Raw genomic sequence first — 23,758 nt, forward strand, 5'->3', positions numbered from 1 at the left:
TTTCTCTCCGTCCTTTCTCTTGCTGACACACACACACACACACACACACACACCACAATAGTGGTTGCTCTCTCTCTCTCTCTCTCTCTCTCTCTCTCTTCTCTTCCTCTCTCTCTCTCTCTCTTCTCTTTCTCTCTCTCTCTCTCTCTCTCTCTCTCCTCTCTCATCTCTCTCTCCTCTCTCTCTCTCGCTCTCACACACACTAAAACAACAACACCCCGCCCCGCCCCCGCGCTGCGCTGGGTTGTGCTGCGCTGCTCCGCCGCCAGCTGTTTGTGGTTAGGCAGTCGGGCCCGCAGCGAGAGGAGGAGCGGGCCGGGGCCACAGTCATGGTGCGGGCTTGGCTGGAGCTGGCTGCGTTGGGTCTGGGCATCGCCGGGTGGCTTTGCGCCACCCTGACGCGCAGCCTGGCCCTGTGGAAGGTGAGCGGCACCGTGGACAACGTCACCGCCACGCTGCCTGCCTACTGGGACGGGGTATGGCTGGAATCGGGACCACTGGACTTGGCCCAGGACGGCAGCCTGCACTGCTCATTCTACCAGTCCCTCATGTCCCTGTCCGGGAGCTTCCGCACCTGGCGAGCCCTCATCATGGCAGCCATCGGGGCCGGGGCGTTCGCGGTGGTGATCGGCGCGGTGGGGGCGGCGTGGTTCCCGACGCGCGGCCAGGTGAAAGTGGTGTCCGGCACGCTCTTCATTCTATCCGGGCTGCTGCTGCTGGTGCCCACAGCCTGGGACGTGTCACCACATGGGCCAGCCACTGGAGGGCGCCGTTCCCGCTGCGGAGAGACTGGGGACCCGCGCTCTACCTGGGCTGGATCTCCTTCGGGTTGCTGCTGGTCGGAGGTTGTTTTCTGATGACCAGATGGCCCACTGTGGGGGAGCGGCAGGTGTCCGAGGTGAGGGGGTGTCCCGGGGCGGAGGAGGAGACCAACCACCCCTGAACACCATCAACAGGACTACATTCACGCACCAGCCAGTACGGGACGCAGGTCCGGAGCCCGTCCTGAGGCCGGGCGCGGACGTCTGAGGGCCGGGCGCGACCGGTTGGACGGTAACATGGATGATGTGTGAACTGGGTGGATGGATTTAAGGGTGGGTCAGAAGTCTCGAGAGTACCGATGCGCCGCTCGCCTATCGTGCTCCGGAAAGCTGTGGGCCCGCTTTACCTCACTAACACACACACGCGAGCTGGTTTAACACGATCTGGATGTGGGTTTTGACAGAGTGACGTTGACACCGTCATGGGGGTGTTTCGTGCGTCCCCGCTGGATTTATGAAACGTTGTGATGACGTCATCAACGCCTGTGTTTCTGGTGATGGTGGATGGAGACTGCGCGTCAGATGATGATGAGCCTTTTGTGACCTTTCAGGTTTTATGGGATATATATATATATTTATATATATATATATACTATATATATATATATATATATATATATATTTATATTGCATTACAGGCATTTAATTCTAGATTTTAACACCGGTTCTGATTCTCTAAATCCAACCCCAGACGCATGATGAAATGTCAGGGATGCTGGGGTCGCCCTCTTTTCGTTTTGCTATGCAAGTGTGTCGTGTGTGTCGTTTCGTTGCAATGCCTGGTGTGACGTCACTCGGCCTCTCCGGACACGTCCAGATTGTTTTTCCCCAAAGTACCGGGTTTCACACGAGACTCTCAAATCGGTTCCGTGTCTTTCCAGTCTCGCGCTGTCTCCCTCCCCCCAACGCCACACCGTCGGCAGTCACTCGGGGTCGAGGTGACCTTCCTCCCTCTGGGTCCTTCTGGGTGTCCAGGCGGGTGTAGAGGTCGACCCTGGAACCGCGTGACGGGGAGGACGCCTGCGTGTCACATCCTTTTAACGTGGGAGTGCTGATGCGCCTGCAGCCACCGCATGGTCAGGGGGTGGCCAGAGTCCAGTGGCGTGGAGAACCGAGACGACTGGGGACCCGCCCTCTGCTGCGGCCTTCATCCGCCTTCGCTGCCGTTGGGACCTGGAGACATCTTCCACCGGTTCCGCCGTTGAGGTCTTTGTTGGATCGCGCTTCCGCTGGCACCTCCCCCTCGACCCTATCCGCCTTGGGTGACCCTACCGGGAGCCAAGGCCCAGACGGCACAGCTCTTGGGGATCACTGGTACGCACAAGCTTCTCCACCACGGCGAGGTGGCGATCCAGGAGAAGCCGAAGCCACACACACACCTGACGTGATGCCGTGACCCAGTAACTAGCTAGCTAGCTAGCTACTACCACAGTGTATGGCTTCTACTAAAATCATGGAAAGAGGGGAATGATGTAAGGACCCGGCCAGTGGACATTAAGTCACAGTACATCAGAGTGGTTGGTTGTCAGCCTGTGTGGTCTCGACCACTAACTCCCTGTCCTCTGCTCCTGCAAGTGGTTTTGTTTCAGCTGACATTGTGTTGATGCAGATGTCAGGCCTCGAGGATCTTTGGTTTATCAGTTCATCTGGTTGCCTTTTCACCATCCATGAGGTGTAATCGTTCCTTTTTGTGCGCTTTTGTACAGTTAAGGTTACCGACTCTCTCGCCACCTCCCTACACTACGCACACTAAACAAAGGTAAAGATGAACTGGGCTGATGGCGTTATGATCCTTTTTCCAAATTATTGCGATGATATCGTTATCGTGAAATTCGTTTGGCCATGGTGACCGTGTGGTGAAAATCTTGACGTTGTGGCAGATGTAAACGTTGTGTCCAGATGAACTGATTCACCTTCCTGTGATTGTACCTGGATTACTGAGCGTGCAGAAAGACATGTGACAGACCTACTTTATACCTGAGGTGGATTCATCATTTTGTGATGTGCAATAAAAATGCAAAACTTATCGATGACTTGCTTATGAATATGATGATTGTATATATATATAGTATATACTAGATATTTGTCCTTTTCTGTGAATGGAGAAAAGGTTTTACTTTCTTTGAATGCCAAGGCTGTGAATCAGAATACTTTATTCATCCCCGAGGGGAAACTGGGCGTGTAGACGGAGGGTGGTCCTGGTTTTCCTCCTGATCATGTCAGCGTTTATATAATGTAGTGAAAAATACACCGTTGGGTCACGCGCAACAAAACACAAAGATGGCTTCTGGGTAACGTATAATGAGAAACAATGTGTTTTCGTTCGTTTGTTTTTTAGGGTGGGGGGAATTTAACCTACATTCACCCAGTGGCTAGGGAGGTGTACCTCTAACTGCTGAACCAGGATGAAATTTGAATTGCGCGTCTCCTTCCCAAATTTCCTTTCTCATTGTGCCAGAGTGAAAAGGGACTTTTTGAATGTGATCACTGCAAACAAAATGTGAAACCAAGAGGCCAGATACGTTCCCCAGGGGACACTGCTGAAGTCCTCTCTCATTTCTGATCACTATTATTCATATATATTATAATTATCATCATTAGGATTCTTTTAAGGATTATTGGGGGGCTGGTGACAGACATGCGACATGCAGAAGCACACAGGCAAACACTGATGTGCATGCAAGCATGCAGAGACAGAGAGAGAGAGAAGACAGACAGACAGACAGAGAGAGGGAGGATGGTGTTAGAAGTGATAAAATGGACTGTTTGTTTGCTCACACGATGGACTTCATCTCCCTTTGTTTTCTGCAGAGGTCAGATGAAAGCAAGAACTCACCCCCTCCAAGCCATTACTCATTCAAATTAACCACCTTCACAATAGTTGTCTTTGATGAACGAGTAGGAGGACGGGACAATACAAGACAAAGGGGAGACAAATAATAAATTCTCTTGCAGAACAATACAACTGTAGTATGACTTGTGATGGTCTTTATCTCCATCACTACACAGCTTTTGCTCTTCAGCACGAAACAACAGAGTGTGAAAATGCTAAGGATTTAATACTAGCACTTGCAGTATGTTTCGTTTCCATATTATTAAAGAGTTTCCTCCGTAGGGTGTCTGGGCTCAGCCGTAGAGATAGGGTGAGGAGCTCAGACATCTGGAGGGAGCTCGGAATAGAGCCGCCGCTCCCTAACGCCGAAAGGAGCCAGTTGAGGCGGTTCGGGCATTTGATTAGGATGCCCCCTGGGCGCCTTCCTTTGGAGGTTTTCCGGGCACGTCCAACTTGGGGGGAGGGGGGTGAGACCCCGGGGTAGACCCAGAAGTTGCTGGAGGGACGACATGTCCTACCTGGCCTGGGAACGCCTCGGGATCCCCCAGGAGGAGCTGGAGGGCGTTGCTGGGGGAGAGGGATGTCTGGAGTGCCCTACTTAGCTTGCTGCCACTGCGACCCGACCCCGGAGAAGCGGCTGATGATGAGATGAGATGAGATTATCAAAGAAAAAAACTTCTTAGTGCAACATGATGGGTAGGCCAAGGATTCTGGAAATATTATGAGCCAATATTATGATCTTAATTGTTCCAATATCATATTTTTGTCTTCTTCTTAAGCACCCGGACCTGCTTTGGTAGATTTAGAAGGGTACCAGTTAATCTGGAGTAACAACAATTTTAATCAAAAAACAAATTATTTCTTAGGTTCATAATGATCGAGGACACTATAAAGGCAGATACTGAGAGAGAGACCAAAAAAAAAAAAGCTTCTTTGAGACATGTCAGGCGGTATTAACAACAATAAAGTGAAATAAATTGTTATATTTATTTGCTGCTGAGTAAACGCATTTTCATTATGACAAAATATAAGTTATTGGAATTAAAAACCTGTTAGTAACATAGGGCTACTGAGCATGATAACATGGCACACATAAAATAATACCGAAGGCAGAGATGAACTTCCTCATCAGTGTTATAACACTAAATGCCCAGCAAGCCTTTCTTTAAACAACAGAATACAGGTCATCACAGCAACGACCTAACTTGCAAACCGAGATGTAAATGCTCCCAACTTAATATTTAAAATACATTCTTACCCTATATTTGCAACTTGGGGAGAAGCAAAGGAAATTAAATTCAAACCAAGGCAAAATCGCCTATCAAATAATTCTCTTGAACATCCGGGGGGGGGGGGGGCAGGAAGTAGTGCTACACTGATATAAAGTGAATCATAAATAGTAGTTTTCCTTGATGGTTACTGGTGGATTTTGAAGTGGATGTGACAAAGGGGGTTTGTGGGAGTTGTGGGTTCAGGGGGTTTGGAGGGGATTACTCGAGTTTCTCGTCTCCCTCCTCAACATCCTTCAGGCTGAGCACCTCCAGGGAGCCTTGGCCTTTGGTTTCGCAGCGGACCAGCTCGTCGATCTCCCTGAAACAGCCTGGGTCCACCAGACAAACCTGGCAGTGGGGCGAGAGAGACAAACGGGGCTGTTTGAGTTTTGATCATTACAAAGGGAATGGGAAACGGGAACGGGAGACGGAGGCCTCATAGCATTTCAAGTGACTCGTATCCTGATTGTATTCTCATGTGATGTAGTCCACTTTGCATTTGCACCTACAATCAAAAACGTGTCTCTGGTAACTGGACAGAACTCCGACCGTACTCCCCCTGCACATTTTATACATGATGTATAAATTTCCTTTTCCCGATATAGCCTACTATATCATCTAGAGATGATGCACGTGGCTCGCAGAATCTGTTCTGTTTTCACTTGCAGCCACAAACAGCGGCTTAATAACTGGATTACAGCGGTTTACAATAAGTGTGTGCGTTCACACCTGGATTTTTATGTGAATAAGTATGATCAAAAACACGTTTCCCTGCAAAGCATGAATGTGATAAATGTTCTGAATGTGGAAAATAAACATTTACATGGACATTTTTAGACAAGAATTATTACTTGTTTCATTCCCTCCCATCCCGATTAGACTGCATTTGAAAATGGATGGCTTACAGTTGACTCACAAAATACTTAGCTGGGGACAGCCTACTCAACAACTGACTAAAACAATTAATAGTTAAACAAACCTATAATCGATTAGTTTTCTGCCAACTGACAAATTAATTATCAACTAATGGTTGCTACACATAAGTATTCTTCATTTCCGCTTTAGAAGGCCCTTTGTGTTCTTTATGTTGAGCATCCCACCAAGTCAAATTCTCCATATGCATGAACATATTGAGCTTACCATAAAAACCTGAGCTTAAGAAACAAACAAGCAGAAGAACAAGTCATGTTAAGAAACTCCATTTAGTGACAGATAACGAGGCATGTCTCTCACCATTTCCAGCTGCTCGTCAAAGTCCTCACTCTCCACCACCTTCAGCAGGGGCTTCAGCTTCTCCTTCAGCCTCTTTCCCTCTTTTGTCGGCAGTACCAGACGAAGCCTCATGTGGGCTCTCTGGATCTGCATTGACTCCTTCAGCTGTCGGATCACCTCCAGAGCCTGAGAGCGACACATCACGGATCAGATGCATTTCTCAAGCCTGCACCAATGCTCACTGCCTGCTCGCATTTAAAGCTAACCGACTAGTTATGTACATAGACCACCGTAGAGTAGGTTCAAACTACTATCGCTGTTATGGCTCGTCTATCTGACACTTGGATCGTGTTACATTAAATTAATAAAGTTCCATAAGTGTGAAATTTAAAGATAAGAACTCATACAGCTGTCACATGTTATATGTAACTTAATTTTGGTATTACTCCAAAGTTTAGATTGAAATCACAAAGGAATCTTCCTAATGGAGGACAAGTGAATGGGATTACAGAATCACATCACATTATTAGGTTATTGCTCATATGCGAATATCTTCTTCGTTTGGCTGCTCCCGTTAAGGATCGTCACAGTGGCTCATCCGTTTCCATTTCTTCCTGTCCTCTGCATCTTACTCTGTCACGACAACCACCTGCATGTCCTCCCTCACCACATCCACAAACCTCCTCTTTGGCCTTCCTCTTCTCCTCTTCCCTGGCAGCTGCATCTTCAGCATCCTTCTCCCAATATACCCAGCAGCTCTCCTCTGCACATGTCCAAACCATTTCAATCTTCCCTCTCTTGCTTTGTCTCCAAACTGTCCAACCTGAGCTGTCTCTCTAATACACTCGTTCTTAATCCTGTCCGTCTTTGTCACTTCGCATGGAAATCTTAGCATCTTCAACTCTGCCACCTCCAGCTCCACCTCCTGTCTTTTCGTCGGTGCCACTGTCTCCAAACCATATAACATAGCTGGTCTCACTACCATCATCTAAACCTTCCCTTTCACTCTTGCTGGTACTCTTCTGTTGCAAATCACTCCTGACACTCTTCTCCATCCACTCCACCCTGCCTGCACTCTCTTCTTCACCTCTCTTCTGCACTCCCTGTTACTTTGAACAGTCGACCCCAAGTATTTAAACTCACACGCCTTCGTCACCTCTACTCCTTGCATCCCCACCATTCCACTGTCCTCCCTCTCATTCATGCATATGTATTCCATCTTGCTCCTACTGACTTTCATTCCTCTTTTCTCCAGTGCATACCTCCACCTCTCCTCAACTGCACTCTACTCTTGCTACAGATCACAATGTCATTCGCGAACATCATAGTCCACAGAGACTCCTGCCTGATCTCATCTGTCAACCAGTCCATCACTATTGTATACAAATAAGGGCTCAGAGCCAATCCTTGATGTAATCCTACCTCCACCTTGAACCCATCTGTCATTCCAATTGCATACCTCACCACTGTCACACTGCCCTCATACATATCTTGCACCACTCCTACATACTTCTCTGTAACTTCCAACTTCTTCATACAATACCACACCTACTCTCTCAGTACCCTGTCATATACTTTCTCTAAATCCACAAAGACACGATGCAACTCCTTCTGACCTCCTCTATACTTCTCCCATCAACACTCGCAAACATTGCATCTGTAGTGCTCTTTCCTGGCATGAAATCATACCGGTGCTCGCAAATCATCACCTCTCCTCTTAACCTAGCTTCCACTATTCTTTCCCATAACTTCATGCTGTGGCTGATTGACTTTATACCTCTGTAAAATCATACTCATATCAACAATCATCTTCACCCATATATGAATATGATTGTTGATAACTGCTTCAAAGTAGACTGGCTCCAGCAGAAGGCTTATGATCATCTGAATTGTGTACAGTACTAATTCTTAGTGTTGTTTTTAGTCCACAAAAAGTAAACTATAGTAAAAACCTAACTTCTCACCTGCTGCTTGGTGCTCTTGTTGGCTTTGACGGAGTAGTGAATGTCCTTCATTGCCCGCTCTATAAGGTTTACTGTGTATGGCCTCTTGGTCTCTGGGTTGACACACTTCTCTGCAACAATAGTTGCAATGTCCCTGAACATTGTCTCCAGCTGGCTTTGCCTTTCTTTGTCTGAAACTTGAAGCTCTCCTTTTGCTAAGATCTGATCAAAAAGATAGTAAAAACAAAGGACACTTTAGTAAGGAAAAAATCATGTGCTGGTAAATAGATCTGTGCAACTAAGTGTTACAGTATGTGAGCGGGTGAGAGGAGCGACAATGTTGCTAGTTTCCACAGGGCAATGTTACTAACCTGTTTACAGATTTCTGTCAGGTCATCTGTTCCGAAGGCTTTGGACAAATCGTCTTTCTTTGCCACCTGTCCCTTTGACACATTTATGAAGATCGAGTTTGTCTGCAAAACCTCATCCAAGTCTTTCTCTCTGGAAAAGGAAACATTTCTGAATAATTCCCTCCTTGGAATATAGTTTTTACTTATGAAAAAGATTTTTTAAGATTATTTTTTTGGCATTTTCCGATAGCAGTGGTTGAGAGAGAGAGAGACAGTCAGGGGATGACATGCAGCAAAGGGCCCGGGCCGGATTTGAACCCAGACTGCAGTGGCAAGGACTCAGCTTTATATGGGACACGCTCTACCAGGTGAGCCACTGGGGCGCCCCCTTCTGACAAAGGTTTAATAGTGAATGAACTACACCACACTTGACTTAATTAAGCTGACAGGTCAGCTCCACCACTGGCTAGCTGCTCATCAGTTCCTAATTGCACATGCATGGATACCGAATTACTTTTGTTAATTCTTTATTGTCTGGCTTGAGCATATTTGTTGCCACAGTCTGCACGTTAAAATACAAGTATTCATCCATACATTCACACATGGGCACACAGATCATATGACATACAACATGCATACGTACGTACAGGGCAGTCAACAGGACATGGGTACACAGATACTATGCTATATAATAATAATAATAATAAATCAAACTTATATAGCGCTTTTCTAAAGCTCAGATACACTCCATATACATTCTAGCGTATTACTATACTTTCATAATTACATAAACACGCAATTTCACGTGACATTCAATGGGACACGGAGCATAGAAACGTGCAAAGACTTGAGGTGGGGGTGTTCCGTTTAAAACCGGGGTGGCAGAGGGGCTGTTACCCCTGCCACCCGTGACGCTAGCTGGTCCCTTCGAATAAGGATACTGTCTCTACTGAAACGTGCGCTACTCACGCTCCTGATCTCCAGCTCATGACTTTGTTTTTGTAGCAGGCGATCTCGAAGCGTTTCCCTCCCTTCTTCGTCCTCACCACCGCCACGTTCGTCAGCCGTATTTGGTTCGTGGGCGTGAATATCGACATGTTTCGCTTTTAACAGGACAGAAAACTGTGCAAAAAACCCCCCCAAAAAAAACACTCCGGCGAAAACTGTCAGATTATGGCGTCGTATCGCTCCGCCCGGTGCGTTATTAAGCCGTGTCCGCTGTGGAACAAGCGATGTGAATCAACAGTTCCGCTTTCCCTTGGTTCCCCAAGAACGTTTCTTTTTCTTTTTTTGTCAAATTGTAAAGTTTTTTTTTAATATAAATATAATTTCAAATAAATATAGATTCACAAAAATTATAATATGTCGTACGTATTTCATTTTCGTATTTTGATCAAAACGCTGAAATTACATTCGGGGGGGACTACGAACACACGCACTACACTTCCCGGCATGCAACGCGCTCAAACGCCCGGACAGTATGGCTGCACTCTGCGACTGCTGAAGCTGTTGTTGATGCCAAGCTTGTGAAAGTGTGTTTACCTGTGTGACGCCCACGATGCTGCAAAGCTGTGTCTTGTTTCTTCTACATTTCACGAAACATGTGTCCGCTGCGGATACTGAAGGTGAGAGCGAACCCTACCTCCTCCCCACTCTTAGTGAAAACAGCTAACCCTCGCAGGTCATTTAGTCCCACTTTAATGTGATAACGGGGTGACCTGATAGCAAAGTTCTGTTTGTCTCAGTGGCGCGTTATAACCGAATGCTGATGTCACTCACTGCATAAAAATTCTCTTATTCCTCTTTCAGCTTCAAAAGATATCCACAGTTCTTTTGAGGGCTATTTCATATCAGTGTGGCACAACAGACTGTACTTGTATTCTGCCGCCGCACTAGTCTTTGGTATATGGTTCTCACTGAAGATCGTATGGAAGAAGGTAACCAGCTACTTGATGGATGTTTCTGAAACTCCACACTCCACGTCTTATAGATAATAGTTTTTCATGTTGTTATCAGATTGTGCAGTATTATCAACACTACTGCACGTTTCCAATATTGATAACATTGCACAATTTGATATATATGTATATCTTCTTCTTTTCGGCTCCTCCTGTTAGGGGTCGCCACAGCGGATCATTCGTTTCCACCTCTTCCTGTCCTCTGCATCTTCCTCTGTCACGCCAACCACCTGCATGTCCTCCCTCACCACATCCACAAACCTCCTCTTTGGCCTTCCTCTTTTCCTCTTACCTGCCACCTGCATCTTCAGCATCCTTCTCCCAATATACCCAGCATCTCCCCTCCACACATGTCCAAACCATTTCAATCTTGCCTCTCTTGCTTTGTCTCCAAACCATCTAACCCGCCCTCTAATATACCCATTCTTAATCCTGTCCATCTTTGTCACTCCAAATGGAAAGCTTAGCATCTACAACTCTGCCACCTCCAGCCCTGCCCCCTGTCTTTTCGTCAGCGCGACTCTCTCCAAACCATACAGCATAGCTGGTCTCACTACCATCTTGTAAACCTTCCCTTTCACTCTTTCTGGTACCCTTCAGTCACTCTTGACACTCTTCTCCACCCAATCCACCCTGCCTGCACTCTCTTCTTCAGCTCTCTTCCACACTCCCCATTACAGTTGACCCCAAGTATTTAAACTCATCCACCTTCACCACCTCTACTCTGCACATCCTCACCATTCCGCTGTCCTCCCTCTCATTCACGCTTATGTATTCTGTCTTGCTCCTACTGACTTTCATTCCTCTTTTCTCCAGTGCATACCTCCACCTCCCCAGGCTGTCCTCAACGTACTCCCTACTCTCACTACAGATCACAATGTCATTTGGAAACATCATAGTTCACGGAGACTCTTGCCTGATCTCATCTGTCAACATGTCCAGATGAGACAAGAAACAAGAAAGGGCTCAGAGCCGATCCTTGATGTAATCCCACCTCCACCATGAACCCATCTGTCATTTCAACTGCACACCTCACCACTGTCACACTGCTCTCATACATATCCTGCACCACTCCTACATACTTCTCTGCCACTCCCAAATTCCTCATACAATACCACACCTCCTCTCTCGGCACCCTGTCGTATGCTTTTTCTAAAGCCACAAAGACACAATGTAACTCCCTCTGGCCTTCTCTATACTTCTCCATCAACATTCTCAAAGCAAACATCACATGTGTGGTGCTCTTTCGTGGCATGAAACCATACTGCTGCTCGCTAATCATCACCTCTCCTCTTAACCTAGCTTCCACTACTATTTCTCATATCTTCATGCTGTGGCTGATCAACTTTATACCTCGGTAGTTGCTACAGTTCTGCACATCACCCCTTTTCTTGAAAATCGGTACCAGTATGCTTCTTCTCCACTCCTCAGGCATCTTTCCAAGATTGTGTTAAACAATCTAGTCTTTATCCTTCTTCGCCCTAACCTGCTGCACATCCTTCCCAGCTCAGTCCCTCTGTCTAGTCAGTTGATACAAGTCCTTTTCTCCTTCCTTAGTGTGCAACCTCTCATACAACTCACCATATGCCTTTTCCTTTGCCTTTGCCATGTCTCTCTTTGCCTTACGCTGCATCTCCTTGTACTCCTGTCTGCTTTCTTTACCTTTCTGACTATCCCACTTCTTCTTCGCCAACCTCTTGCTCTGTATATTCTCCTGTACTTCCTTATTCCACCACCAAGTCTCCTTGTCTTCATTCTTCTCTTCAGATGACACCTCAAGTACCTTCCTAGCTGTCTCCCTCATTATCTCTGCAGTGGTTGCCCAGCCATCCGGCAACTCTTCACTACCACCCAGTGTCTGTCTTAACTCCTCCCTGAATTCCACACAACAGTCTTCCTTCTTCAACATCCACCATTTGATCCTTGGCGCTGCCTTCACTCTTCTTCTTCTTGATCTACAAAGTTATCCTACAGACCACCATCCGATGCTGCCTAGCTACGTTCTCCCCTGTCACCACCTTGCAGTCTCCAATCTCTCAGATTGCACCTCCTGCATAAGATATAGTCCACCTGTGTGCATCTTCCTCCACTCTTATACGTCACCCTGTGTTCCTCCCTCTTCTTAAAATATGCATTCACCACAGCCATTTCCATCCTTTTTGCTAAATCCACCACCATCTGTCCTTCCTTATTCCTCTCCTTGACGTCATACCTACCCATCACCTACTCATCACCTCTGTTCCCTTCACCAACATGTCCATTGAGGTCTGCTCCAATCACCACTCTCTCCTCCTTGGGTACTCTCTCCACCACTTCATCCAACTCACTCCAGAATTCGTCTTTCTCTTCCATCTCACAATCTCACAACCAACTTGCAGGGCATATGCACTGATAACATTCATCAATACACCTTTGATTTTCAGCTTCATACTCATCACTCTGTCTGACACTCTTCACCTCCAGCACACTCTTACATACTCTTCCTTCAGAATTACCCCTACCCCATTTCTCCTCCCATTCACACCATGGAAGAAGAGTTTGAACCCACCTCTGATACTCATGGTCTTACTCCCCTTCCACCTGGTCTCTTGCACACACAGTCTATCTGCCCTCTTTCTCTCCATCATATCAGCCAGCTCTCTCCCTTTACCAGTCATAGGGCCAACATTCAAGGTTCCGACTCTCACCTCCACACTACTACCCTTCCTCCTCTCCTGCTGCCTCTGCACATGTCTTCCCCCTCCTTGTTCTTCACCCAACAGTAGCATAGTTTCCACCGGCACCCTGCTTGCTAACAGTACTGGTGGCGGTCGTTGGTAACCCGGGTCTCGACTGATCCGGTATGGAAATATGATTTATGAGCCGCATATTTGATTTGGCAAAAATTTTATGCCGGTTGCCCTTCCTGACACAACCCTCCCCATTTAGCTGGGCTTGGGACCGGTACGAAGAATGCACTGGCTTATGCATCCTCGGTGGTTGTGTGTGTGTGTGTGTGTGTGTGTGTGTGTGTGTGTGTGTGTGTGTGTGTGTGTGTGTGTGTGTGTGTGTGTGTGTGTGTGTGTGTGTGTGTGTGTGTGTGTGTTTCATCAGATATATGTAGTTTTTAACTTTCAAAGCCAACTTGCAAAGAATTTATCATTCTTGTTAGTGATTTTAGTGGGGGAAGTAAGTCAATTGTCCTAGAAGACATTAAATTGGACTGAATTATATTATTTGTCATAAGTGCTTGAATATTTTTCTTAAACAGTAGTCATAAAAAATGTGGGCCTCGCTAGATTTTGTTCTCTATCAGGCAGTAACATGACTGATGGGGCCCACGCTGCCTTACATTGAATCCTGTGCAATGTCACCATTGCATGCGTGCATTGCGATATCACTTCTGAAGCGATATATTTTTCAGCTCTAGTTTGGACACTACCTACTTAGATGTAGTTCACTTTTTCACAGTGACCGAACCTTCATGTTTCCAATCTATGGAAAATGGCCTTTATTCCTTGGATGAGGAGTTGCCCCTGTAAGCAGAAATTCATGCCAGGCTTTCGTCCTTACAAGATCTTTGCCTTGATTGTGTCCATTTTAGAAATCGCTATCGCACCAAGTTGACCCTTGGCTCTACACCGCTGCAAAGAAGACTAGCCAACCGGTGGAGATAAAAGATGTGGTTCATGTCTCAGGGGTTAAAATCTTCTACGGCTCGCAGACTGGAACAGCGAAAGTATGGATATTGTTCAACGATGCTAAAAGAATGGATATATTATGGGATCCATGGATAATGGCGGCACAGTGGCGCAGCGGTTAGCGCGGTCGCCTCACAGCAAAAAGGTTCTGGTTTCGAGCCCCGGGGTAGTCCAACCTTGGGGGTCATCCCGGGTCGTCCTCTGTGTGGAGTTTGCATGTTCTCCCTGTGTCTGCGTGGGTTTCCTCCGGGTACTCCGGTTCCCTCCCACAGTCCAAAGACATGTAGGTCAGGTAAATCGGCCGTACTAAATCGTCCCTAGGTGTGAATGTGTGAGTGTGTGTGTGTGTGTGTGGGCCCTGTGTGATGGCCTGGCAGCCTGTCCAGGGTGTCTCCCCGCCTGCCGCCCAATCACTGCTGGGATAGGCTCCAGCATCCCCGCGACCCTGAGAGCAGGATAAGCGGTTCGGATAATGGATGGATGGATGGATGATCCATGGAAAAGTTAAAATAGTTATGTTATAATTTTACAAAAAATCCAAAGTTTGGGTTATGCATGTGTTGTAAGACTGCAGTCATGATTGATGTGATTAAGTAGAACTACTCTGGTGTCTCATTAACGGGTAATTTTTTTAACTCTCAAGTATTTAAGGTGTTTTATCCACAGTAAATGGGATTCTTACCATGGTTCGTCCTAGGGCTTTGCAAAAGAGCTCTCGGAAGAGGTGAGGGGCTTGGACATACCAGCGGAGGTGATTGACATGAAAGACTATGACCCGGATGACCGACTTGCTGACGAGGTAGGTGGAGTTACTGGATGCAGAGAAGACAAGTGTTTGTACTGTAAGGGGCAGCTGGGTGGGGTTCTTTGTAAGCACCCTCCCTGCCGAAGTGTTAACTGACCAAGGCATTACGTCTTCACGCAATTATCACATGACTGTTAGTATAATTAGTACAATTCAAAAAATTTCCCCGTTTTTCTCCCCAATTTTCTCCGGCGTATTACCCCACTCTTCCGAGCCATCCCGGTCGCTACTCCACCCCCTCTGACGATCTGGGGAGGGCTGCAGACCACCACATGCCTCAGAGGAGGCATGTGGAGTCACCACCCGCTTCTTTTCACCTGACAGTGTGGTGGCAAACGTAGTGATAAGGGAAATGGTCAGTCGTGTCTCTCTGAGTAAGTTTGATTCACAGAAAACTGCACGTATGTGGTCTCAGTCTCGCCAAGACAAGACCGAGCCCAGAGCATTAGACACATGATTTCTTTATAGGATCAGACAAACAACTTGCATGTCAGGATGGAATGTGGTGTTCTGCTGACACCAGACAAAGGGAGCAGCCTCCCCCCTCCATCTGCAGGTTCAAGCTACTCCCCCTTCTGCCACAGGAAGGCCACGTACCAGCCATCTTTGTTGTGGGGAAGAGCACTTCTAGACTAAGGTAAACAGGGAGACGGCAGCCACTGTCTCAGCACCAAGGACGCGCCGACAGCAGCGGGAGGGTCAGTGGTAGGCGAAACATGTGAGCAGCACGCGACGCCTAACCAGAAACAAGCGGCTCTGTTTGTCTCGGTACAAAGGTCACAGCAGAACCTGTATAAGCTCGTATCTTTCCATTACAACAGTGAGGAGTTTCACCAGGGGGCGTAGCACGTGGGAGGATCACGCTATTCCCCCCCACCAGTTCCCCCTCCCTCTCCCCGAACAGGCGCCCCGACCGACCAGAGGAGGCGCTAGCGCAGCGACCAGGGTACACATCCGGGTTCCCACCCGTAGACACGGCCGATTGTGTCTGTAGGGACACCCGACCAAGCCGGAGGTGCCAACACGGGGATTCGAACCGGAGATCCCCGTGTTGGTAGGCAACAGAATAGACCCAAGACCTTAATCTTAACACAAGCCTTTATTTATCATTATCTTCTAGTTGACGAGAGGAAATTCCCCTTTGGAGGTGGGTAGAGAAGTGAGCCAGGCGGAAGTAAAATCCTCTCGATTTTCTCACGAGGTGGCGGCAGAATAATTTGTATTTGGTCAAGTATCGTATCTGCCGGCGTGGCGGTCAGCACAGTGTAAGCAAAGGGAGCCGCCGTCGGGACACCCTGGCTCCGGTCTTGGCACTTCCCACAGGAAGTTGAATCGGTTCATCTGGGCACGACGTTTATTGAGAGAGAGCCGTTTCATCGCTCATCTATGTGACCTCTCCGGTCTCAACTGACCGCGGGTATCGCAGGGGTATCTTCCCGTGACTTCCTTACCTGGATTATTGTGCATGCATAAAGACATTTGCACTTCCTGTTGTGCAGAGATGCTCGTGTTGTTGGTAATTGAGGGATTTTAGCCTGTCCTGCTTGTTGCTCTCGCTGTAAGATGATTTGGATGAGTGCATCAGCTGTGTCCCAAACGAAGGTAATGGAAGGGGAGTGAACGATGAAGGTACCTTCTACACCCGGCCGGTAATCCTCTTACCTGATCTTCTGCCGTCACTTATGGCAAATTGCCCTGCAGTGTCTCTGCAAAAATATTTGCGTTTAACTTTAAACGGACAACGTGTTTCAGTCTGGAAAAGACCTTGCTTGGGCAGCGCTTCTATTAGAAAAAAAAAATCCCAACCGGCGTTCACTTAAAGCTTGTACGGTAAAGAGTAACAAACCAAAACACAATCTGCCCCTGGTGCTGTTGTGCAACTTCCAAGCTTCTCCACTTCATTTTGTCCGGCGATTCAATCCCTCAAACGGCTGGCATAAGTGATAAATCTGTTGAACAGAGTCCGCTCAGCTGAGGAGAGATTGATTATTTTCATCGGTGTGGCGCTTTTCGTCTTTTTTGGGAGCAGGCACCGGGCCACACAGTGAGAAATGAATAGGATATTGGTTGTCAGGTACAGTCCGGGGAAATGAATGGCTGTTTATTCATCAGGAGAGCGATGTAGTTCCTGGAGAGGAACCTCTCCCCCGAAGAGAAGTGGCCCCTGATGCCAGCCAGCTCCTACATACAGCCCAGAGGCCCTCACTGGCCAGCCATCAGTCAACACCTCTCTCTCTCCTGCTCTCTCTCTCTCTCTCTCTCTCTCTCTCTCTCTCTCTCTCTCTCTCTCTCTCTCTCTCTCTCTCTCTCTCTCTCTCTCTCAGTCTCTCTTGCGCTCTCTCTCTCTCTCTCTCTCTCTCTCTCTCTCTCTCTCTCTCTCTCTCTCTCTCTCTCTCGGTCTCTCGCTCACTCTCGCGCTCTCTCGCTCTCTCTGTCTCTCACTCTCACTCTCTCTCGCTCTCTCATTCTCTTTCGCTCACTCTTTCGCTCTCTCACTCTCTTGCTCACTCTCTTGCTCACTCTCTGTCTCTCGCTCACTGTCTTGCTCACTCTCTCTAGCTCTCTCTCGCTCTCTCTAGCTCTCTCTCGCTCTCTCTCTAGCTCTCTCGCTCTCTCTCTAGCTCTCTCACTCTCTCTCTAGCTCTCTCGCTCTCTCTCTAGCTCTCTCGCTCTCTCTCACTCTCTCTCTAGCTCTCTCACTCTCTCTAGCTCACTCTCTCTCTAGCTCACTCTCTCTCTAGCTCTCTCACTCTCTCTCTAGCTCTCTCTCGCTCTCTCTCTAGCTCTCTCGCTCTCTCTCTCTAGCACTCTCACTCTCTCTAGCTCTCTCGCTCTCTCTCTAGCTCTCTCGCTCTCTCTCACTCTCTCTCTAGCTCTCTCGCTCTCTCTCTCTAGCTCTCTCACTCTCTCTCTAGCTCTCTCGCTCTCTCTCACTCTCTCTCTAGCTCTCTCACTCTCTCTCTAGCTCACTCTCTCTCTAGCTCTCTCGCTCTCTCTCTAGCTCTCTCGCTCTCTCTCTAGCTCTCTCGCTATCTCTCTCTAGCTCTCTCACTCTCTCTCTAGCTCTCTCGCTCTCTCTCTAGCTCTCTCGCTCTCTCTCACTCTCTCTCTAGCTCTCTCACTCTCTCTCTAGCTCACTCTCTCTCTAGCTCTCTCACTCTCTCTCTAGCTCTCTCTTGCTCTCTCTCTAGCTCTCTCACTCTCTCTCTAGCTCTCTCTCGCTCTCTCTCTAGCTCTCTCGCTCTCTCTCTCTAGCTCTCTCACTCTCTCTCTAGCTCTCTCGCTCTCTCTCTAGCTCTCTCGCTCTCTCTCACTCTCTCTCTAGCTCTCTCGCTCTCTCTCTAGCTCTCTCGCTCTCTCTCTAGCTCTCTCGCTCTCTCTCTCTAGCTCTCTCACTCTCTCTCTAGCTCTCTCGCTCTCTCTCTAGCTCTCTCGCTCTCTCTCACTCTCTCTCTAGCTCTCTCACTCTCTCTCTAGCTCACTCTCTCTCTAGCTCACTCTCTCTCTAGCTCTCTCACTCTCTCTCTAGCTCTCTCTTGCTCTCTCTCTAGCTCTCTCGCTCTCTCTCTTGCCCCCCCCCCCCGGCACAGACCACGCTAGACATGAAGCAGCTGCCTGTTGTTTTCTGTTTATTTACAAGAGGCGAGGGAGAAGATGTATGGGTGCTTCCTATTTCGCGCTACTTGTTCGTTTGTTGTTCCTCTCTTGGTGATTTATTGTCACCCACCGTGATGAAATTGGAGGGGGGGGGGGCTGCTATGAAGCTGTCTCTGTCTGTTGGTTGGTTGGTTGATTTGATCGTCACACCATCGTACTACGTGTCCATCAGTTATCTCGGTCATCGTTTATCGTGTTACACGGGCAAAACGTTTTTAGTGCTTTGCCAGACTAATGGTGGGAGCTCTTCAATGCATCATGGGTAGTTTACGACATCACGCCGTTTGCTTGTTTTCACTGGGATTTTTTTTTCTTCTTAGTCTGCTGTTTTTTTGAGATATTCTTTTCTTGAAGATAGGGTTGCAGAGTTAATTGTAACCCTGTATCTTGATTTCAATTTTCATCATTAATAATGGAATATTTTTGACACGTTGTAATTATTTTCTTCTTCACTGTAGTTGAAAGTAAGGATGATGACAGAAGGATGTATTAAATATAAGATAAGATAAGATGTGCTTTATTAATCCGTGTGGGGAAATTCATCTTCTGCATTTAACTCATCCCAACACACACCGTAGCGAGGAGCAGTGGGCAGCCGCCGTGCGGCGCCCGGGGACACACTCCAGTTCTTCTTGCCATGCTCAGGCAGGGGCACAGACAGGCGTATTCATGTTGTCAGGAGATGGCAAAAAGTGCAGTAACTCATCTTTGTCCCTAAAGTTTACGCTTCAGATCCATTAGGGGCAACTAATTATCATTACTGACTGTGATCCAATGTTTTCACTTCCTCAAGTGAGGTCATTAAGTGCTTTTATTATTATTTTGTTGTTGTTGTTGTTGTTATTATTATTAAAAAGGGGGGGGCAGGACGGTGGCCCAGTGGTTAGCACTGTTGCCTCACAGCAAGAAGGTCTTGGGTTCGAACCCCTGGCCGTCCAGGTCTCCCCGTGTCTGTGTGGGTTTCCTCCGGGTTCTCCAGTTTCCTCCCACCATCAAAAAGACAAGCATGTGAAGGGTTAATACTCCTGCCTCTGCTCCTGAGCAAGGCAATGGAAAGAACTGCAGCTGCCTTCTTCTTCTACTTCTTTCTTATAAAGTGTTTTTTTAATCTGTTACCACATATCCCACTTTGCACACCTCTGATGCTCCTGAGTTTTCTCCCATTTTTTTTTTCTTTTTGAAAGTCTTTCCTGATCTAAATTGAAAGTCTTAAGGATGAGGGTTATCATCTGCTAAAAGCAATTTTGAGATTTTAACTCTGATTTAGGTCTATATAAATAAACATGACTTAACCTGTCTTGACATTTTAGCCATTGTTGTGCACAGCCCCAGTTATACATCATTATTCTAGTTAATTTCTGACTGAATGCTTTACTGCTTTGGGATGCTCATCCCACCCGTCCATTTTGATGATCTCTCCAATGCAGTGCACCAACAAGTCTGTCTGCGTATTTCTGTTGGCCACCTATACTGACGGACAGCCTACGGAGAACGCTGACTGGTTCTGTAAGTGGCTGGAGGAAGCGTCCACTGACTTCCGTTATGGGAAGACCTACCTCAGAGGCCTGAGATACGCAGTGTTCGGCCTGGGCAACTCTGTGTATGTTGGCCACTATAACACGGTGAGAGTTTTCTGTCTTGCTTCTTTTTTTTTCACCTTTCAATCAATGCAATCATCTGTTTGAGGTTATCTGTTATGGGTGGTTTTATAATGTACTAGGAGAAGTACCTGGCGTTGCCTGGGGAAAATGTTCTCACCAAAACAACCAACATGATCTGATCTTTACGATATAATCGATAATGAAATATAGGATGATTTATGATACATGTGATAAACGAATGTCAACTAAACGAATGATATTAACGAAAATGATCAAATGTCATAATTTTCAATCCATTCATCAAGCTTCTTTGCCAATGTATGTATTAATCGCTCAGTGCTCAAGCACCTCAGGGTAAACCACATTGCGTGCCTTCAGGCTAGCATTGACAATGTTAGGTGTAGTGCCTCCCTTGACCACTGGAGAGATTTGCCGGAAGTCTCCACAAAACATCGTTGGAATACATCTTTCACAAATAAATCAAATTTTTTTTTTACTTGAAATATTTTTCGAACTGTGCAATCCTTGGAACGTGCTTATTCTAAAGATACATTTCTTTTTGTTCTACAATGAGTATTTCTGGAGTTTTAAACAAACATACAGACATAAACTCTCGCTTTTTGTATATATATATATAAACTTAGCACAAAAAGTAAGGAAATGTGTGTTTGGTAGATTATTTCTTTGTTGTAACAATGCTTCTTGGCAATAAATCTTATATCAGGCAGCTGATTGTCAGCACCTGGGGTACCAGAAGCTCAAAACAAGAGTCAATAGCAACAGCAAAATAAGCTGTTTGGCATTGGTAGAGAAGATTTGGCAAATTTTTGACGGGCGCAACCCACATACTCAGCTCTGCTGCTCATCCCACAAATGCATGTTCCTTACAAATGTGGCGCCATTTAAAAGGGGAATAAACAGGCTTTCCAACGGTATAAGATTTATTGCCAAGAAGCATTGTTACAACAAAGAAATAATCAACCAAACACAAATTTCCTTACTTTTTGTGCAAAGTATAGTACATAAGATATGCACAAAGAAGGGTATGAATTCATCATATAAGATTACTCCTTCAAACTTAACTTGAAATGAAGTTTGTCTTTCTTAGTTTGGAAGCAACAAAAGCACAATTTATTACTTTAATTACATTTAGCAGTCATCCCGTGACGTCTGCCCTCATTTACAAACAAGCTTGTAAGTGAAACGGAAAGTTTTAAATGAATGTGCTGAATCCAATAAATCAAAATGTTTCCGAAGCTCCCAGCAGAGCAACCGGGGCTTCACACGGGGCGTCAAAATGTGGAGTTCAGCTGTCGCATACCAAAATGTAAACACGGATGATAATCTGATGGTGATCATGAGACCTCGGTCAACCAGCCTGAACCTCTGTCAGATATCCATATGATCATCTCATGATGTTTGATGTGATCCATGATGAGAGAACTGTGGTAGAATGAGAGCGAACACAGGAGGGAAGCTGAGGGGGAGGTAGAGGAAGGAAGGGAGAGAAGGGTAAGTTTCAGTCTTAGTGGGGATACACACATCATCTTTTCAGACATGAGCTATATGAAAACTATCACTAACTACACAAACTAAGGGCGTCCAGAGCAAGGGTTTTTTTTTGTCCCCCCCCCCCCTCCTCTTTCTCCCCAATTGTACTTGGCCAATTACCCCACTCTTCTGAGCCGTCCCGGTCACTGCTCCACCCCCTCTGCTAAGCCGGGGAGGGCTGCAGACTACCACATGCCTCCTCCTCCCATACATGTGGAGTCGCCAGCCGCTTCTTTTCACCTGCCAGTGAGGAGTTTCACCAGGGGGACGTAACACGTGTGAGGATCACGCTGTCCCCCCGCCCCCCAAAACAGGTTTACCGACTGGCCAGAGGAGGCGCTAGTGCAGCGACCAGGACACATACCCACATCCGGCTTTCCACCCGCAGACACGGCCAATTGTGTCTGTAGGGACGCCCGACCAAGCCTGAGGTAACAGGGGGGATTCGAACCGGCGATCCCCGTGTTGGCAGGCAGCGGAATAGACCGCTACGCTACCTGGACGACAGAGCAAGTTTTTTGCCCTGATCTGATCTGAGTCATTTGATATTGCATATCTGCCAAGACTGATTCCCTATCTGATATTTTCATTTTCCTGCATAAAACAGCTGCACATGGCACCTTTGAGCCCCTTTAAAATTTAACAGCTCTGTCTGAAGAGAAAAAAAATGCCATCACAGCTGGTTTCCAATCATATTTTTTAACAAAATAACGAAGTAAAACCACTATAAAAATATTAAATTAACTCGTACAACTATAAATAAGAGTGCGAACCAGAAAGAGGTGAGACTCTGAAGACTAACATGAGCTCTTTTCTTTTTATCTGCCCGCTGAAAGTAGCTCCTTTACTTCCGCCTCTCGTAAAACACTGGCGTTGCGGACATTCAGAGAGGCTGTTGAGCTTTCATTGGATAGCGGGTCCACACTGCAGACGTTGTAGCTGCTTCTTGTTGTGGACTTTTTCAAAAAACCAGTCGCACTGCTGCAAGTTGCGGCTAATGTCAGTTTATGACACCTGCACGTAGCGCAATGGCGTGTTTACGATGCCCGTATAAGACAATCGGCGTGGACGTAGAGCGAGGCAGTAAAGTAATCAGAATTCAGTCAGGCTTAATATTGCAGATATCAATCAGCTGAAATAAGCCTTCATAACCTGGCTCTGATACCGAACTCTTGAGATTGGATTGAAACATCCTTAGGTTTGTCAGCACAGACCCTGTTTAACAACCCCTCTCCCCCCCCCGATTTAATGCTAACCAGGCGAGCAAGAATGTGGACAAGTGGCTGTGGATGCTGAGTGGCGCGCGCATCCTGACCAGAGGGGAGGGCGACTGCAACGTGGTGAAGAGCCGCCTTGGCAGCGTCCAGGCCGACTTCCTGGCGTGGAAGGCCAAGTTCCTGAAGCGCCTGCAGGCCCTGGCCAGCGGGGAGAAGAAGAGCTGCGGTGGGAACTGCAAGACCCGTGGGGGCTCCTGTAAGAGCAAGAGGGAGGAGGTCCAGGAGCAGCCGGAGGAGGAGGTGAAGGAACTGCCGCAGCACAACAGCTCAGAGGTAATGGAGGTAATGGTATCTTTAGCCCCCCCCCCCCTTTTTCTCACGAATTGTATCTAGCCAATTACCCCATTCTTCCGAGCCATCCCGGTCGCTTCTCCACCCCCTCTGCCGATCGAGGGAGGGCTGCAGGCTACCACATGCGTCCTCCGATACATGTGGAGTCGCCAGCCGTTTCTTTTCACCTGACGGTGAGGTGTTTCGCCAGGGGGATGTAGTGCGTGGGAGGATCGCGCTATTCCCCCCAGCCCCCCCTCCGAACAGGTGTCCCAACTGACCAGAGGGGGCGCTAGTGCAGGGACCAGGACACATACCCGCATCCGGCTTCCCACCTGCAGACACGGCCAGTTGTGTCTGTAGGGACGCCCGACCAAGCCAGAGGTAACACGGGGATTTGAACCAGCGATCCCCGTGTTGGTAGGCGATGGAATAGTCTGCCACACCACCCGGATGCCCGTGGCGTCTTTAGTTAAGAGTTTTGTCACTCTGGAATGTGTGAATCATTACATGTTACTCCTCCACTGTT

The 23,758-nt window shown here is 47.3% G+C and overlaps 2 protein-coding genes and 1 pseudogene across 2 annotated transcripts in view; 2 read left to right on the forward strand and 1 right to left on the reverse strand.

The window, feature by feature from the left end:
- Positions 1–305: 305 nt before the first annotated feature.
- LOC130115597 (claudin-4-like) lies at positions 306–966 on the forward strand (annotated as a pseudogene).
- A 3,549-nt stretch (positions 967–4,515) lies between these two features.
- sbds (SBDS ribosome maturation factor) lies at positions 4,516–9,616 on the reverse strand. The gene is made up of 5 exons (XM_056283211.1): positions 9,400–9,616; positions 8,452–8,581; positions 8,102–8,302; positions 6,159–6,323; positions 4,516–5,273 (listed from the first exon to the last, which is right to left on the reverse strand). Exons 1-5 carry the CDS (start codon positions 9,525–9,527, stop codon positions 5,145–5,147), a joined length of 753 nt encoding a protein of 250 aa, XP_056139186.1. The 5' UTR covers positions 9,528–9,616; the 3' UTR covers positions 4,516–5,144.
- A 372-nt stretch (positions 9,617–9,988) lies between these two features.
- tyw1 (tRNA-yW synthesizing protein 1 homolog (S. cerevisiae)) overlaps positions 9,989–23,758 on the forward strand; it is a 144,012-nt gene continuing 130,242 nt past the window's right edge. Inside the window, exons 1-6 of the mRNA XM_056283730.1 lie at positions 9,989–10,055; positions 10,240–10,367; positions 13,972–14,106; positions 14,766–14,867; positions 19,958–20,152; positions 22,942–23,232. Coding sequence (XP_056139705.1) covers positions 9,989–10,055; positions 10,240–10,367; positions 13,972–14,106; positions 14,766–14,867; positions 19,958–20,152; positions 22,942–23,232 — 918 coding nt within the window. The remainder of the gene's footprint in view (positions 10,056–10,239; positions 10,368–13,971; positions 14,107–14,765; positions 14,868–19,957; positions 20,153–22,941; positions 23,233–23,758) is intronic.

The sequence above is a fragment of the Lampris incognitus genome, chromosome 7 (genome assembly GCF_029633865.1).
Source record: "Lampris incognitus isolate fLamInc1 chromosome 7, fLamInc1.hap2, whole genome shotgun sequence".
NCBI classification, from domain to species: domain Eukaryota; kingdom Metazoa; phylum Chordata; class Actinopteri; order Lampriformes; family Lampridae; genus Lampris; species Lampris incognitus.